Genomic DNA, 18,395 nt, shown 5'->3' on the forward strand with positions numbered 1-18,395 from the left:
CTAATTTTTTATTTATTGTAGAGATGAGGTCTCGCCAAGTTGCCCAGGCGGGTCTCGAACCCACGGGCTCAGGCAATCCACTCACCTCAGACTCTCAAAGGTGCGGGATTACAGGCTGAGCCACCGAGCCTGGCTGACTTTCATTTCTTATAGTTTCAAAATCCAGGTGTGTGTGTGTGTGTATTCTAGAAAAATGAAATCAAATAAAATTTTATATTCTCTTATGTCACTGTATTTAATGTCCTTAAATAACATTAAAATTCTATTTTAATAGATTACATGATACTCCATTATACAGAATTTGAATTGATATTCTCTTATTTTTTCATTATCTAGGGGTTCTTTTTGCCAGTATTTGGTACTCTAATGATGATGATTATATATACATTTTGAATGGCATTATTAATGATTTCTTAAAATAGAATATAAAAGAACAATTTTTTAAAGTTTTGCCTTTTATCAGTTTTAAATAGAATAATAAAATATAAGAATATTGCAGAAAATCTAGAGAATTCAAAATAAATAATAAATTTAGACAATATATTGAAAAAATAAAAATTACATATATTCTTGCTTTCCAGGAATTACTCTTGAAAATATTTTGATGTATACTTGTAGTTATTATGAATGTAGCTCTAAATGTTCTTGAGCTTCATTTTTGATATTAACTTTTCAGATATATTTTTAAAAATCAGATTTATGTTTGTTCAGAATGAAGTATATATTTGTTTAGATTCTGGATTAATCTGCACAAGCAATTCTTTTCATTTAAAATTTAAAATGTCTTTCAACACAGTGCCTATGATAACATCACATGACTAGTTTGTAATAATTTTTTCAATTTCTTCCATGATTGACAATATACTTAGGATATCAATTTTTACTGTAAGCAGTTTTGACTATTTTTCCCACCAGAATGCCTTATGCTTTCCTGAAAGTGTTTGAATTTACCAGCACAGTAATTACCTAGTTATTTCTTCTAATATTTTAATCTCCTTACATGGGCCTCTGTCCATTTGCAGGTTGCGTTTCTTAAAATAATCATCCTCTTTCTGCTTTTTCTTGGCCCACCAGAGTCAGTATACTCTCTCCTTCCCTTCAAGTTCTCTGATTCACTATCACAACCCAGTTGCCTCATTGTGCATTCATTGTGCCTTGACTCCTGTTTTCCCACTAGACTGTAAGATGCTGGACAGCAGAACAATGACCAGTTCTTTTTGTCAACCAACCTATTTAAGATAAAAAATGAAGTCAATGTATGATCAAATTGGTTGACTACTTGTGCTACCTGGAAATAAACACAACTACTTAGCCTACACTTCCTCAGAAAATAGGGCCAACTGCAGTAGCATCTGTCTACTCAATATTTGTTGGCGGTTTCTTTCTCCTGTGTCACCTGTCTTTTCTCTCTCCTTTCTCTAATAAATTGTTTGAAAACTTAAAAAAAAACCAAAATTTGTTATAATTTTGTCATGATTCATGATTTGTACTGATTTTGTTAGAAACAAGATCTTTTATTATCTACCATAAAAGTATCATCAAAAATATAAAAATCTAAAGTTTCCATGCTAGGAATGTCTCTTTTTTTAGTGTCTGCGCAGTGTAAAACTATACTACCTTATATATACTACTATACTGATTCCCCAGTTCAAGTATTGAATTTTTTTTCAAAGATTATTGTACACTTTAAACAATGAACCGAAGGCATTAATTATTTTATGGTGTGTTTGGAGATACTGTAACCAGTATTTTCTTTCTACAAATTAAACTGGACATGAGAAAAGCAGACTTCAGTAGAAAATGTTGTCCTCACATTAATATTTCTTCATTTATCACAGTGACTATTGCCTTTATATTAACATTTTCTCTAACTATTTTAAAATCAGATAGCAAATGGTCCCAATTCCTTCCACGCTAAATATGGAACATCAGTGTTAACCACATTTGAAATCAAATGCATATTACTTATTATAATATCAACATAGTTACTTATACATTGCTCAACTATCCTTATAAATTATCTCATGATATTTAAATATACTAGCATTAACGCTTACTGCATATACAATGATTTGGGGCAAGTTATTTAAGCTCTCTGAATCACTGTTTCCTCATTTACATAGTAAAGAATATATTGACCTTGTGGAGTTGTTGGAAGAATTAAAGGAAAAATATCCTTAATGTGCCATTCACTGCCTCTTGTTTTCAGAGAAAATTGGCTCCCATTGATAGACCATGCTGAAGAGGTAAGCCTAGGTATCATATTGCCCTCTCAGCCATGGATATTTGGTCTACAAACCAGTAAGTGCATGCAATGTTGAAACAAAAAAGATGCTTTCTCTGAAAAATTCGCACACACAAATACTGTATGATTTAAGTTAAATAAGCAGTAGACACACAATCAACATAGTCATATAGTAGAAACAAAAAAGATAAAGGGTTAACATGCCAGACTATGACAAAAAGAGAGCTCATGGTTAGACAAAGTCATACTCTTGATAGAACAGAGCAGGTGTCCAAAGAGAGGTGCTGGGAAAAGAAGAGAACAGAGAACAGGGAGAGATAGTTAGAGTGAAATTTAGAGAGAGAGAGAAAAGGAAGAAGGGAAGAAGGGAGGAAGGGAGGAAAAGATGGGAAGGAGGAGGGAAGGAAGGAAAGAAAAAAGGAAAAAAAACAGAAGAAAGAAGGAAGGGAGGAAAGAAGGAAGAAAAGGAAAGAAGAAAGGAAGGAAAGGAGGGTAGAAGGGAGGAAAGGAAGGAGGGAGGGAAAAGGAAGGAAAGAAAAGAAGAAAGGAGGAAGGAAGGGAGAGAGAAAGGAAGGAGGGAGGGAAGGAAGGAAACAAGGGAAAGGAAAGAATGGAGAGAGAGAGAGAGAGAGAGGGAAAGAGAGAGGGATAAAAATGATGTTAGTTTCAGAGCACAAATAATGGAATAGCTAACTGCTTCACTGTTATCCATTTTACATGAAGCCTTGGAGATAACGACTCTTCACTTTTAAAAACATCTTGCCATGTATTTTCAAAAAATTATCTTATGAAATTGAGATTGTTTGAATGATTTTCTAACCCAAACAATTTCTTTTTTGTTTAGAAACACTACAGCATCATCTCTAGCACACAACTAGATACTCAATGGATGAAAGTTAGGTTAAAAAGTCAAAGGTCAGGGAATACGATGTACTTAGCATTAGTTTTAATTACAACAGTCTATCATCTAAACCACATAGACGAAATCTTTTCTGTCAAACAGAGCTGTCTGTGTCAGAAATGTGGCTTGGTCTTTTGTCTTCCCTATAAATACATTCCAAATATAAAGGAAACAGGGTTGGCTGTGGTACATCCTTTTTACCTACTGAAGAATAACATTGTAGATACTTACAAGATTCAGCAACATAATGATTATGAAATTGATACAGACAGCTGCAGCAGATGTTGCAAACTGCCAGTGTTGTTTGATGAAATTCCACTTGAATGATGCAAACTGTTCCATGACAACCAGGCGATACACCACAACTCCAAACACTGCAGTGATCACCAAAGAAATCTACAAAATAGGAGGCCAGAGAAGGCACTCATATTGTGCATCATAAACAAATCAAATGCAAAACCAAATCTACTGTCCCTAAGAGTTGAAAGTATTTACCTTTTCAAGAGAAGATATACAGATTTATTTTTTTTTTCCTTTAAGGAAGTTACATTAGAATCAAAATAAATAGTACAAGATTTGCTGCTTTAGTGTGATAAAGTTATCACACTAAAGTGCAAATTCTGCTCAAATGTCCTCTTTCAAATGAAATGCTTGGCTTTAACACAATATATCAGTTCATCAGGACAACATGCAAAATTTCCACTTTATCTTAGAGGGTCTATTTTCTCCCAACGAGTGCTTTATTTAAAAAAGGTACACAAACTCCCTTTGTAAAATTTCTGTGATTTGCTGTGATTTCTATTTTGTTTACTCATATGCATTACTCAGGTGCTGAAAGGATAAGCCTTCTTACATCCTCAGGTTCACAAAATGAGTTGGCATCAATAGCACTTCCTTCTAAACCTGCAATCCCACAGCATTCTGATAGTGATCACTATACTTAACCATGAAGAAGATTCCTGAGACAGAAACGAGAAGACGAGTGACTTTGTCTGAGGAAGGCTGATGTGGCTCAGGTTTTCCTGTGATGGGATTTACTATCTCCATCTTGTAATACTTTGCTTCAAACTGGGGACGAAGTGTTTCCTATGAGAAAAACTAAAGTTATCTAAATACCAAAGTCATAAACTTAAAAAATTCCTCCAAGCATTGATACAAAACTCCTATGTGTGCTCTACTTTTGTCTTAAGTCTTCATAAAGAAGCAATTTTTTAAATAAGATGCAAATTATTTTCCAAACAAACCCTAAGCAGTATTTTAATTAGCATAATTTTCCACTAATGTAATTTAAGGAAGAATCATAGAAGTGGTATGAAGAATACATATTTTATCATTGACCTCTGTTATCTTCATGAAATAATAAATCTTGTTAGTAAAAAACAGCAAGAGAAAATGTAATAGTGTTTAGCTGAATGTCAGGGCAGTAAATAATTTTCTGTATCACAAGCTAGACCAGGCTCTTTATCTGATATCCTAATTGTTAGGGTTCGGACTTAGACAGGGTGAGGGAAAATGGAGAAGCGCAGGGAGACACGCAGCACCGCCGGGGCTGGCAAGTCGGAGGTGCGGCACTGGGAACCCAGAGATCCGAGTAAATTGCAAAGAATTGCGGCACACAAAATGGTTAAGAAAGAAGAGTTTATTTAAAAGTAAACTAGAGAGAGAAAGAGAAAGAAGAGAGAAGATTCACTTCCCCAAGGTGGGGGAGGGGGACCAAAGCCAGGAAGCATGGTGACAGCCATGGCTCAAAGAGCACATGGCCACACCACAGTCTAGCAAGGCAATGGCCCCTGGTTGCTTGTGGTTGAGTCCTTTGAACCATTCCCCTAGATGGGGGAGGATCATTAAGGTGATTGTTTCTACGTCATCACAAAGGTCTGTTTTACGTCATCACAAAGGGGCAGGCAAGTGCAGGTATTGATGATGTCAGGTGATAGACAGCAGGCAGATGGGTGGGCTAGCCATATGATTGCTGTCATGGTGGGGCCTATTCATGTCACATAGGTCATAAGGCCTGATTAGGTTAACCCTGGGGAGGGAGCGTTGCAAGGGACTTGTTAGACATTTGTAATTTACAAATTCCTTGACCAAACGTGGGGTAGTCGTTTGGGCTGTCCTGATCCTGTATCTGAAGATTTGTCTAGGGGGATAAGATAAGCTGCTGTTTGTCCTGCAGTAGAATGTCTGAATGCTTTCTAATGGTTACACTAAAGCAAAAAGACTAAAGAATAAGCTAAATTTCTTCTAGGTTTCTATAGTACCTTTCACTAATATCTTACCTCCTCTTCTTCCCATTCGATAAGATCCCAAGTATAGGTTAATATACTTCTTCTCCTTTTCCAAAATTCCAGGAAGACTGTGGCTATAAAATATAATAACAATAATAATGATAATAATTATTCATTCAAAACACATCATATTGTTTTTCTTCTTCATATTGACACATTTTCATATTATTAAATTATTAATGTTAATTCAGTTATTACTAATTTATGAAATTTCTTTTTTCATTTGCCCTCTTTTTCCCATCTATACACTGCTATACAACTATACATATATCCTCCTTAGAGGGGCGTGATGTCTTTTATTGAAATCAAGAAGCAGAGACTTTCACTAGCACAGATCATCACATCGATGCTATGAGAGAAAGTCACTATTGGTGAGCTAAATATTATTGTCTCTTTGGAATTGTGCATGCTTATTCTAAGTTATTTAAAAGACTCAAAGAATGACCAGATGCTACCCAACCAGAATTTAGAGAGAGATGATGTGGGAAAGAAAACATACAAGAGCAAAGCTCTCAGGGTGAAGGAGAAAAAAAGACCAGAGAAGAAACTTTTGGATGCATATACTGGAATCTGCCTGGACTGAAAAGGACTCAATAGAAAAACTCGAGAAATTCCCGGACCATTATCTGGTTTTTCTGCTTAAACTACTAAGAGAAAGATTTTTTTCTTCCTGCTAAGTGGGCTTTACCTTACACCATTCAAGACTTTGTGGACATACCTAATGGCTCACATATATGTTCTTAGAAATCTGTAGTATTGAGGTTTTGTTCTCCTTTTTTCTTTAGAACTAAAAATCAGCACCAGTATTGGTTAAAAACAAAATACAATGTTCATTGTTACGTTATCTTACATTTTATCACACTAAAATTTACAAAGACCTTTCTCACACATGATTTAAATTTCAATGTCAGGCTCATAACACTTACAAAGAGATATGACAGGTATTATTATAATGTGAATTTTGGAAACAAAAGTGGTGATTGACACAGACAATAAATGGTAGCACCAGGAATGAAACTCTAGTAACTACTCTCCACCCATGCCTGGCAGATGCTGTCTACGGGCTGTTTTTGTTTTCCTTTTTTTTTCTTTTTTCTGGGCCTACCATAAATACTAAGCTCCACTGATTTTCTGTTAAGTTTGAAAGGTATGTAGGGATGACTAAAATAAACAGGACAGCGGAAACTATTGACAGCAAGACAAATTAGGTTCCTTAAGCATTGGATCTGCTTTTAAAATAGCAGACCACAACTACCGAATTGAGATCTAGGACTTAACAGAAAAGTGAGATACTGAGGAAGTAAATAGGGAGATACAAAGAAAGGATTTATTATCAAAGAAAAACCGGTGGGGGGCTGGGGAGGGAAGCACAGTGTTAAATATGCAAGTCTAACTTGCAGTGGTTATAAGCCTGGAACTTAAAGTTTTTAATATAGTAAGTGACAAAAAGAATGTTCAGTCAAATTCTAATTATCATCAATTTCAGTCAAGGCTCAGAGTTTAAATGTGTCACATACTCTCTTTTGGGTTTGTATTTTCAGCGTATACTTGAGTAAGAAGCTCTGCCACAAAACCTGAGAAAGAAAGTTAATCTTGAGTTTGGTGTGATTTTAATCTGGAGGGAAGGACATTACAGAAAGTATGTTGGATCTTTCTCAGAAAGCAAAATGCTTGCTTAAAATTTCAATGTTAATTTCAATGTCTTTGCTAAAAATCCATTCTCAATTTGAGACATATTTATTTTATTCACAGCTTATTTGTGTAAACTCTTAAGTAAACCTATATTCTCGATTGCTAAAATTGTTAATTTGAAAGGGAGCATGCAAAATAATTTGTCAGTATGCCAAACGCTGAGTAAGGAAGAAAACTGACATCCATTAATCCCTACTAAACTTATTAATACAAATAAAATCAACAATAAAAAATAACTAACCTTGAAAATTAAAGCAGTAGTTTTCTCCTGGGGTGGAAATGACTGACAAGTGACTTAAGAAACTATGTGGGGTGTTGAAAACATCCTATACTTTAATAGGAGTAGTAGTTACAAATGTGATCAAACTGTACTCATAATCTGTGGATTTCACTATAAAGTATATACCTCAAGAAGCAGATTTTTGAAAATGAATTTTAAGTACCAAGTGATCAAAAATACTATATTTTTACAATCACGCAGCGGTCTTCCCCAGGTTTGTAGTCTTTGCTTTCTCAATACTTTTAATTCTTGTGCTTAGCAGTAGTGGGACCTGACCTTGCAGTGAGGGGTGAAGAGAAAACAGAGAGCTGGGAAGACCATATCTCATTCCACAGCCAGTTCCAGGGTCTGCAAATCCAATTATGAACACCAGTAGGCAGAGCAACAGAAAGGCCTATATAGGTTCCTGCCATAGTTGTATTAACTGAATTAACTGGCTTTGGAAAAGAGAAAGGGCGTTTACTTATGCAAAGACTTAAGGAAATGGATGAAGCAGAAGTACCCCCCTTAGTGACCTCGAGGTTCTCTTGCGTAGGACCTGGTCAATATAAACACAGGAGGAAAGGCCAGGACCTACAAGGAAGTGCTTGGTCCATATCTAGATACACTCAAATTCCAACAATGCATAGTGAAATCAAGCTCTACACTGTCCTAGATCATCAGCAAGAATTGACCCACTGGCGCACATTTTTTCTCATCTGGAGTGAAGAGTGGGTTCTACATGATAGAAATGTGAGGTGGAGGGCTAACCATGTCAGGGTCTCAGTTCAATGACTATGTTCTCCTAGAAGAACTGTATGAATTTATTCTCACGCTTGGTAGCAGAGAGAAAGAGAAGAAGAAAAGGGGCTGAGTTGACATCTTTATCAAGCTTGAGTACCGAGCATGGGAATTTCAAGAGGAAACAGGGATCTGTGAACTCCATGATTCAATGACTGTAAAATAAAAAGTACCTTATAATGCATTTTATTACAATCAGTGGTGAAAAGTTTGGCTTGCATAGTTAACTCTGGGATCCTGACGGGATCAGATGGTCTCTGAAGTAAGCCGCAGATTGGAAGAATACAGGAGCATTAACGGCAAGCCCAGACAGGTTTTAGGAGAGGTGAAAGTGTGGAGAGATGGAAGAACCTTGCTGAATCACACAGATAGTAGGAACCCATGTCTTCCTAACTCTACTATTCCCGTTCTGTCTATAGTACAAGGTTTTCCTGGATGTTAATGGGTAGACTTGAAAATAGATGCTGATAGATGGGAAGGGAAAACTGACAGCAAGCTGTATTAGTCACTAAGAAAGAAATATCCTGGAGATGGACAGATATGGATGTAGAGAAAATAGCAGAAATAGAATAGCATGGGGTTGAAAGGAGGGAAGTCAATGTATAAGGGCAAAGGAACAATGGCCTAGAATGAACATGGCAACAGAGGTTGTGGATGGTGAAGAGGGGAGAGAGTGTATTAAACTTTCTCATGTTAAAACAAAAATACTTAAAAAATGAAAGTGTATTAAGTGAAAGTCATTGCATTTGTAAATGGCGAAATGTCAATCAGATTTATATGTAGGGAAAGTTCAGAAATATAGATGCACAAGTAGACAGGTAGATTGACAAATCTATATAGAGACATAATATCCCAAACAATAATTCTGGAAATGTCCACTCTAATTTTCTGTGGGAAGTGGATTATGAAGCACTTTCATCTCGTGTGTAGTATATATTGTACAAAAAGTACGTGCTGCCTAAGTTCTTTTTACCACTATGTGGAAAGTTAACCAAATCTTCCCCCTTGGTTTTGTGAAACTGGGTTGGAGACAGAATTGGAAAATTAGAGGCCTACAGAAAAGGATCTTTTGCTATCACGGAAAAGCCAGGTTTCTCGTGCCTCATGGAGGTGGAAGGAGTGTTCTGGAAAAACTGAAGATGATAATGCTTAACTCTCTTCCTTAGCAACCGTACCTTAGGTTTAATTTTTACCCTTGACTCTATGACATGCTTTCCTCAACTTAAAAAGAAGTCAAAGATGCACACGCCGTGTTTAGTCCTTGTTCTTCCATTTCTACATCTTAAAGTTCCAATACAAAGTAACAGAATCACAGTGTCATACATGTATAAAAGGCTAGATGCTGCATGTGGTTTTTTCCAAGTTGTTTGTTTTAAATTTACAGAAAACAAAGCCCAGACTGATTAAAACTTATCACTGACCTTGTTGAGCAACCATCCATAGCATCTACTACACTTTATTACTGTTTATTATGCTTGTTCTTGTACATGACTTTCTTACACTTGAAGGTAAGTTTCTTTAGTGCCTTTTTCCTTCACTTTTATAGTGTTTAGCACATTGAAAATACCAAATAAATGTTTACTCAATGGAACCGAGTTATTTAAAAGAATCCAGTCATCATGACTGTGACTCCTGATCTTGTGCTCTTGCCATTATTTCAGGTTTTCAAATAATACTTCACAGTATTTCACTGGAAGAAAGAGAGTATCTCACCAGATAAATCCTTTATTTATTGAGAAATCAGTTTCAATTTTATTTAAAAACAATTATTACTAAGAAAAAGTTTTAAAAACTACTGCACTATTTTTCTAAGGTGGTTGAATAGAAAAAGGCAGGGAAAAGGGGTCCATTCAAACACAAATGAAGTTAAATATGTCTGAACATGGTGAACAAAAAGGAATTCCAAGTATAGTTTTCAGCAGAGATAAGGACCTGAAGCCTTCTCAGAATGCCCAGCTGAAACAACAGTTTATCAGAGCAACAGCTCAGATTGCCAATTTGGACAGCATCCAAGTACTACCAAAGACTCTTCCATTCCCCGAGTTTATTTTCAGCAACAACCTGAAGCATAATGTGCTTTCCCTGAGCACGATTGCAAAAGCACTGTACATGAGGTAGAAATAGCAACCTTGCTAAGCAGGTTCCACGCTTAGCAGAAGGGCCATGAATATGGAACATTTTAAATTTCCATGTCTGGGAAAACTACAGGATTTTGTGTTTTTATTTTTTGGCTAGCATCTTATAGAAATACAATTAATGGAGCTTTCTACATGAGCCTAGAGCAGGCTAATTGCTTCAGAAAGCCTGTAAGCATGTGTGAAGGAGCAGATTATGAACATTTGGGCTGAAGGGTACTTGACACAGAGAGCCATACCTGGAACTAGTTGGACAGGACCTATTTGTCTGTTAAATTTCCTCTAAGGACGTGGACTCTCTCTTCAACATTACTTCCAATTTCCTTCCCCACCCTTTCCTTCTCTAAAAAAAAAAGATTAAATAGACAGAGCATGGTAAAGCCAGAATTTGTAGCCTACTCACTAAAAGTTGTCACCAATTTCTGAAATCAGACTTGATATTCTTTCCCCTAGTAAAATTTATGTGGAAATAATAAGTTACACACAGACGTCATTGTGTTATATTTAAATATGACGAGTACTCTCACCACAATCTTGACCTGAGTAGGCGGTTAACTTTGATGTAGAGTCCTTCTAAAGTTAGTGTCTCTTGTCATTCAATGTTGTCTTGGCATTTGTATATTAAATAGGCATTTCGGTAGCATTTCTTCAGATTGAAATGGATACTCTCAAAATTACTAAAATGTTGGAAGTGCTAACACAAGTACAATTTGTCAATTTTTTGTCATGCATTTTTTGACAAAACACAATGTGGGCTTTTAAAGCACAGAGTTAACCTTTCTCGGGTTCTTTCCTTATCATCCATTTGAATACTTGGTACACTTTCTTTAACTCTGTTGAGCATTTTCTAGTCACAAATGTTACTAACACCAACCAAAATAACTGGTAAAGCACCTTGTCTAGAGTTCACTTCTGAAATCCAAGGATATAAAAGTAGATGACATATAGTTGACTTTCAATTAATATATGCTGGATCCATTAGTTTAAAGCGTTGAGAGGAAAATAAAAGTCACCGAGAATCCCAACATCAATAAAGAGCTACTACTAAAAGTTTGGTATTTCTATCCAATTTTTCTTGTGCAATACATTTAGAACTGCTGTCTTATTGATACTCAGAGGTATAATCATTCAAGGTATGAATTTATAAAGAAAAAAATAATGAACTTGGAACCAAGCCCCTTGAAAACTTTATTCTCTTATCAGCTTGGCCTGTCCTCTCCAGGAAAACTTCACCAGCTTCAAGCACCTATAGAGTTAACCACTGAAATAGCTTGTGACCTCCAGGAAACTACTCCAAAACTAAGGTTTTCAGCTATTCTGACTCACGGGTGCCAGAGCCCTGAGCGTTATTAAATATTTGCCTTTTCAACCTATAAGCATCTCTCTGGAACTGGATATAGTGCTTGAGTTAAATGGTACTTAGCAACCATAGATGTACACCAGACACTATAAAAGAAATTACTAACTTAACTTTTATAATATGTACAATGAAAGTTACCTTCTTGATCAAGCACTAATAATCCTCAGAACACAGGAATGGCAGTGTGGTACTGGACAATGGGCGCGGATGAGTATAAGGATGTTCCGGGTTCGAAAGATGCCTATATATTATTTTCTAATTGTGTGACCTAAAAAAAAAAAATTACTAGACAGTGATGAAACTGTTCTTGAAACTTAAAATGAGAGTAATAGCTAGGCTCGGTGGCTCAGCCTGTAATCCCGCGCCTTTGGGAGGCTGAGGTGTGGATTGCCTGAGCCCGCGGGTTCGAGACCTGCCTGGGCAGCGAGACCTCATCTCTACAATAAATCAAAAAATCAGCCGGGTATGGTAGCGCATGGCTGTAATTCCGGCTACTCGGAAGGCTGAGACGGAAGGATAGCCGGAGCCCAGCATGTCGAGGCTGCGGTGGCCGGGAGCGGCCACTGCACTCCAGTCTGGGCGACAGAGTGAGACTCTGACTAAAAAATAAATTAATAAATAAAATGAGAGTAATAAAATTGTTCTCCTAGGCATTTTGTACAAATTAAATGATATACAATTTTCAAGTGGTCTAATGATGCTTAATCCACTTGAAGGGTATAAGAAATGCAATAATTATTTTAACACTGCTAGCTGTCATATATAGAAAATTTACTAGACAAACGTCTTGATTTCCACTGCATGTTTCTCTTCCAGAAAAATTGAGCTACTGTCAATTATTTATACTTCAACTTTCTCACTTTTGTAAAAATTCAGTCACAACCAGTTTCCACATAGTATTTTTCTTCTTTTGCCCATGACTTAGCAAATGCTTGTATTGTTCCTTCTCTCTTTTTTGTATTTAAGACTGCAAAACTGCCCCTAGAGTCAATAATTTAATCCAAAACTTATTTTTTGAGAGCACAATGTGTATCTATACTGTAGTGGACATACAAAAAAAGAAAATTAATTGCATCATATTTCCAAACAGGAAGAAGAGAAGTAACATTTATTGAACACTTATAATGTACCAGATTTTGTGTTAGACATTTTTTCCATTAACTTATAACCTCTTTGCAACAACCCAGGTAAGTAAAGATTATTCATCTCGTTCATTAGATAAGCAAGTTGAAACTCTTAGAGGTTAACCTAACATGAATAAGTCACCTGACTGGAATTCAAATCCAGATCCAAATGCTGAATTTTTTCCCATAATTTATTTCAAACATAGGTTGGGATAGACACTTCAGAGCTATATAATTTGCAACATTCTTCTGGAAAGAAATTAGTATCATAGACCAAATGTTTAGGCAAATTCCCTAGCGCTAAACGAAACTGGGAACTTCTTGGAGATGAGCTGCTCATCCCAGCAGTATCCTGTCAATCATCAGTTTAAAGCCCTGTGACTCGATATTCTTTTTTCTTTTTTTTTTTTTGAGTCAAAAAATATGTACTAACCAATCTTTTTCCTTATAAATGTCTCTACCAAAATTGAATTATTTGCATTGGTCTTTTAAAGGACTTTTCCTTTGCAGTAAAACTCAGATAAAACTTTAATCTATGTTGGTAACTATTGTTTGAGAATATTTATTTTTAGAAGATCACTGTATTTTAATTTGTGGAGTAAGACATGCAGAGAGAAATATAATGCTATTTAAAATTTTAAAGATGTAGAGTACAATTCAGGTTAGGTATACAAATGGTCATTGTACAGGTAAAATTTGGGCCTCACTTTGGTCCCCACTTCACCTAGTTTGAGATCAGGTACCCTTATTGATGAAGTGTGCCCCTCCCCCAACCCCAGCACTTTCCCATTACTGCCAATCCCTTACTTATAGGATTATGATAATACCGGGTCCACTTACAAGTGAGAACATGTGGTACTCAGTTCTTTGTTTCTGTGATAGATTACTGAGTATTACAGACTCTAAGTCCATGTCATAAGAGACAAGATAGCCAAATGGGACTTCATCAAACTGAAAAGTCCCTGCAAAATGAAAGAAACCATCAAGAGAGTGGGGAGACAGCCCACAGATTGGGAAAAACGATTTGACAACTGTATATCTGACAAAGGTCTAATATCTAGAATCTACAAGGAACTCAAATTTGCCAAAAAGAAAAAACAAACAGTCCTATTGAAAAGTGAGCAAAAGATAGGAATAGACATGTCTCAAAAGAAGACATATGAGCAGCCAGCAGATACATGAAAAAAAAGCTCACCCTCATTAATCGTCAAAGAAATGCAAATTGAAACCACACTGAGATACCACATAACTCCAGTCAGGATGGACACCATCAAACTCAACAAACAACGCTGGAAAGGATGGGGGGAGAACACTTCTACAGGTGGGAGTGTAAACTAGTACAATGTCTATGGAAAATAGTGTGGCGATTCCTAAAAGATCTAAAAATTGACCTCCCATACGACCCAGCAATCCTCCTTCTGGGAATATACCCGGAGGAACTCAAATCATTCTATAAAAAAGATACTTGTACGTGAACATAATACTTCTTCACAATTTAAACACATGCATAATGAGTTCAAATGATAATTGATTTTATATTTACAATTATTTGAGACAAGTTCTTGCTTGGTGGCCCAGGCTGGAGTCCAGCGGCATAATCGTAGCTCACTGCAGCTTCAAACTCCCGCCTCACCCTCCCGAGTCGCCGGGACTACAGGCATGCCCAACCACGCCTAGCAAAGTTATTTTCCTTTTTGTAGTTACGGGATCTTTCTATGTGACCCTGGCTGGTCTTGAAATCTTGGACTCAAGGAATCCTTACGCTCCAGCTTCTAAAAATGCTGGGAGTACAGACATGAACCACCGCATCTGGCTTATGTTTACAATGTTGATGTGTCTAAATGCTTTATGTAGACATAGCTACAATCTCTTGGCTAGTAAATAATAACTTCCCCTAATATTCAGTGGTAGAGCAGCCCTGAGTGGTTTTGACAGCTGACTAATGGAATGTTGAGTCAGGGATAAACTCACTTCAGGTTCAGTAAGGTGTGTTTCATGGTTCACAGGCACTTTCATGTATTGTTCAATTGTTGTTTAACCATCCTAATGAAGGAATAGATTCTGAGAAAACTCCTTTCAGCTTGTATGCTGATTTCCTCAGATGCCAGGCCAGGGGTTGTATAGTCGTTTGCACATGTTCTATGTGCAGAAAAAAAGTAGAATTGAAATGTGAAATATAGGGAAGCAGAAACAATGGGAAAATTCAAAAAATTCAACTCTTCTATGAAAGGCAATAGAGATCTTTAAAAATTCATAACAATCTTAAAAATGCACATGAACTTACCGATAATGAATTATGAAGCTGAAATAAGCTTTCAAAAAAATGTTTTGAGTTAAACATGCTGGAGAAATATACTGCATTACTTTTACATAATCTCTTAAAGAATAGAATATTTTTTAAACATCACATGAAAAGGTAATAAAACAATGCAGACAAATATAGGCCAAAAAGCATCACAGAGATATATCAAGCAGTTAGTTAATGAAAACGTTTTTACTTTTCTGGATTTTGCTTTTTTGTTTGTTGTTTTGGAACTCTTTAAAATTTATAAATGTGTGATTATTCCATTCTTATTACTTTTGTACCGCATTTTATATTTGTATTTTTGTATTATTTGTCCTCAAAGGGGCTTCCAAAATTGTGTTATCTCCTTTTCATAAATAGCTATAATCTATCAAAAAACATGTGCCAATCATTCTGTTACATGTTTTACACATGTTTATTCATTAAATTCTCACAATAGCTCCATGAGCAAGAAACTATTTCATGACTATTTTACTGATAATGCTTTTGAGTTTTACCAAAACTCAAAAAGCATAATAAACTTGCCTCAAAATGAACTTGCCTCAAAATGAACTGACTCCTAAGAGTGTTACTAGTTTAAAGTACTCATTCAAAGGAGGGGGTTCATAACAACTTTACCACCTTTAGGAAAAGGTCCAGGTGATTTATTAATGTTTCTTGTGTTTGCTTCCTTTAAAAGGGGGGGGGGCAGATAATTAGAAAAATCTTGGCATACTAATTTGTTTCTTTCTCCTGATTCAGCACCAAAATTTCTGTCATTTTCTGTAGCTAAGAGCTTCTAGGAATTGTCGACTTAGTTAAACACAAGGTATTTCTTTCTGCTGTTCCCTGCAGAGTATTTAAGGTGCTTACTCATTTTTTTTTTCAGTCGATGAGACACCCACTTATCAGTGTTATTTGCTTCCTTTAAACTAGATTTCAAAATCTCCTTCAGGTCATAAATCAGTTTTCTTTTCCTTCTGCCTACTTTTGAGCCAAGGAACAAATCATGATTCTTCTCCAGAGTGTAGACAGCTAGCCTCGGTGCCCCTGCTCTCCTTGTCCTCTCTGGGCTCTCCAGGTTATATAGCTCAGTGGTGAGGGCACTCAGAAAAAAAGGTCTGTGTGCTGTCAGTGCTAAGGTTGTTATTTAGTTATAATAACTTTCTAACTAGAAAGAAACAAGTTAGATATGTCAGAATTTTCTAATTATTTCCTTTAAGTCTTTTTGAAGAGGGCCTTAATAAGTCACTTGGATATTTTTCTAGCAGTGGTAAAATAAGTTATACTATTCTCAAACTGCTAGTGTCATCACTTTATTATATCCGTGCCTGGTTGCAATCTCACTTAATACTTCAGTCCATATACGCCGGGCATGGTGGTTCATACCTGTAATCCCAGAACTTTGGGAGGAGGAGACAAGAGGATTGCCTGAAACAAAGGGTTCAAGACCAGCCTGGGCAACTTAGTGAGACCTCATCTCTACAATAAATCAAAAAAATTAGCCAGGCCTGGTGGCACACGCCTGTAGTTCCAGCTACTTGGAAGACTGAGGAGGAAGGATCACTTGAGCCCAGCAGGTCAAGGCTGTGGTGGTTGTGATCATACCACTGCACTCCAGCCTGGATGAACCAGTGAGACTCTGACTCAAAAAAAAAATCCATATAAAGATGTTTGATAGTTAATATGTCAGGCAAGAGTTGCTTTAAAAGATTAGATTTTATAATAAAATTAGGGGTTTAAAGGAAGAAAACTTCTAAAATCCTACACTTCATCTCACAGGAATGAATCAGTGATGGCACCTCCACACAGTAGAATATTATGTACTTGTTAAAAGACAGCAATATTGTTTCCTAGCAGGCTGCCGCTTTCAGGTGAAAGAGTCACTTGAGAGCGAGAAATAAAAGGCTCCACTTCAGAATTCTTCCGTCAGCGAGAGGGTAGAGGCAGTCCAGATCTTTCCACAGTAGCAACATACCTCTGTCCCTATTTCCCGCACGTACACACCTTTTCTTCCTGTCGTCACTCACAATTGGGTCCATCAGGACTAAGACCATTGGACCCCTTAGCTCTGCCCTTGTCAACTTCCTACAGTTTCCAGGTCGTCCCTCCTCCCTCAGAGTCTGATCCTTACGCCACAAGGGCAACCCTTGTGCTTGATGACTACTCACTCTTTCCCGTATCCTGAAACACTTTCACTGTGCCCTCTTTCACTCGAAGTCAATCAACAACAGCAGAGTCTTTTATATCCCCTCACCTTCTTGTCCTAACTGAAAGCTTGGAATGCCCTGAAAGCCCGCTTTCCGTGCAGAACATTCAAGTGATGGCTGTCTCCCACACCAATAAGCATGTGATAATGAGATAGTGGATGTCTTGCTCCTCCTTGCTGCTTTAAGACCATTTTCTCTCCCTTCTTAACAGTTCACAGATTTGCATCTCACACTATCAAACCATACTTCCTACTGCTGTGGTAGTTATCTTCTGTTCCCTGGAGATACCCAAGTTCTATGAAGATTTTTAACTCTTGGCCTAAGATAACTTTTATTAACATGACTCTCCAAATTACTCTGGGAAATTATAACATACACAGATATTCTTTCCAGTACCCTGGCTTCTCAGTTCTTTGATCTCTATCTTCAAAGCTGTTTTCTCCTACTCTATCTGAGGTACTCCCACAATGTACTTGTGATCGATAAAGCAAACTCTTTGTAATCCCCAGTCATCACAGCCGGAGTTCTAGTTCAGTCTCTGTTAACACCAATTCCAGCAATCTCTTGACTAAGATCAACCCATGGATCCTATCATATTTTTACTCCTCTTTCCTCCCCTTGTGCCCTCAAGTTCTTTGTGTTTCCTAATGGGGGATCATTACACTCACTCGTGTGCATATATTCTCAGCTCTCCAGCTCTCGTTTCTGTTTGTCATAAACTCATGATTTAAACACAGTTCTAGTTGAACCCCATACTCCACCCACTATCTATCTGTATTCATGCACATTAACATCGCTGGAGAAACATACAGTTATGCTGAGCAAACTGCCTTATTTTGTATTAATGATTTCTAACTTCCAGTAGATTCTTGAAGCTGCCATGCTATCATACTTTCTCTTCTTTTTTTATTTTTAACATGTAGACCCTACACTCCCATCACTCTCAGTAACCAAGTTTGCTGCTTAAATGACAGAAAAATTACAATGAAGCAATTAGAAGAAAAATCCACCAAACTATATCTATCCACTCATCTACACTTGTGCTAATATCCTGTATATTCTTACATGTTGATACAGGAGTTTGTTGTATCTAAGA

At 36.7% G+C, this 18,395-nt stretch overlaps 1 protein-coding gene across 2 annotated transcripts in view; it reads right to left on the reverse strand.

Moving 5' to 3' along the window:
• Positions 1 to 18,395, reverse strand: part of ANO3 (anoctamin 3) — a 198,583-nt gene that overhangs the window by 36,964 nt on the left and 143,224 nt on the right. For both annotated transcript variants that reach the window (XM_008056070.1, XM_021711366.1), the window contains 3 exons: positions 5,426 to 5,508; positions 4,092 to 4,232; positions 3,378 to 3,542 (listed from right to left, as the gene is read on the reverse strand). In XM_008056070.1, the coding sequence (XP_008054261.1) occupies positions 3,378 to 3,542; positions 4,092 to 4,232; positions 5,426 to 5,508 (389 nt within the window). The remainder of the gene's footprint in view (positions 1 to 3,377; positions 3,543 to 4,091; positions 4,233 to 5,425; positions 5,509 to 18,395) is intronic.

The sequence above is a fragment of the Carlito syrichta genome, unplaced genomic scaffold (assembly GCF_000164805.1).
Source record: "Carlito syrichta isolate Samal-C Ts95f unplaced genomic scaffold, Tarsius_syrichta-2.0.1 Scaffold302088, whole genome shotgun sequence".
Lineage (NCBI taxonomy): Eukaryota > Metazoa > Chordata > Mammalia > Primates > Tarsiidae > Carlito > Carlito syrichta.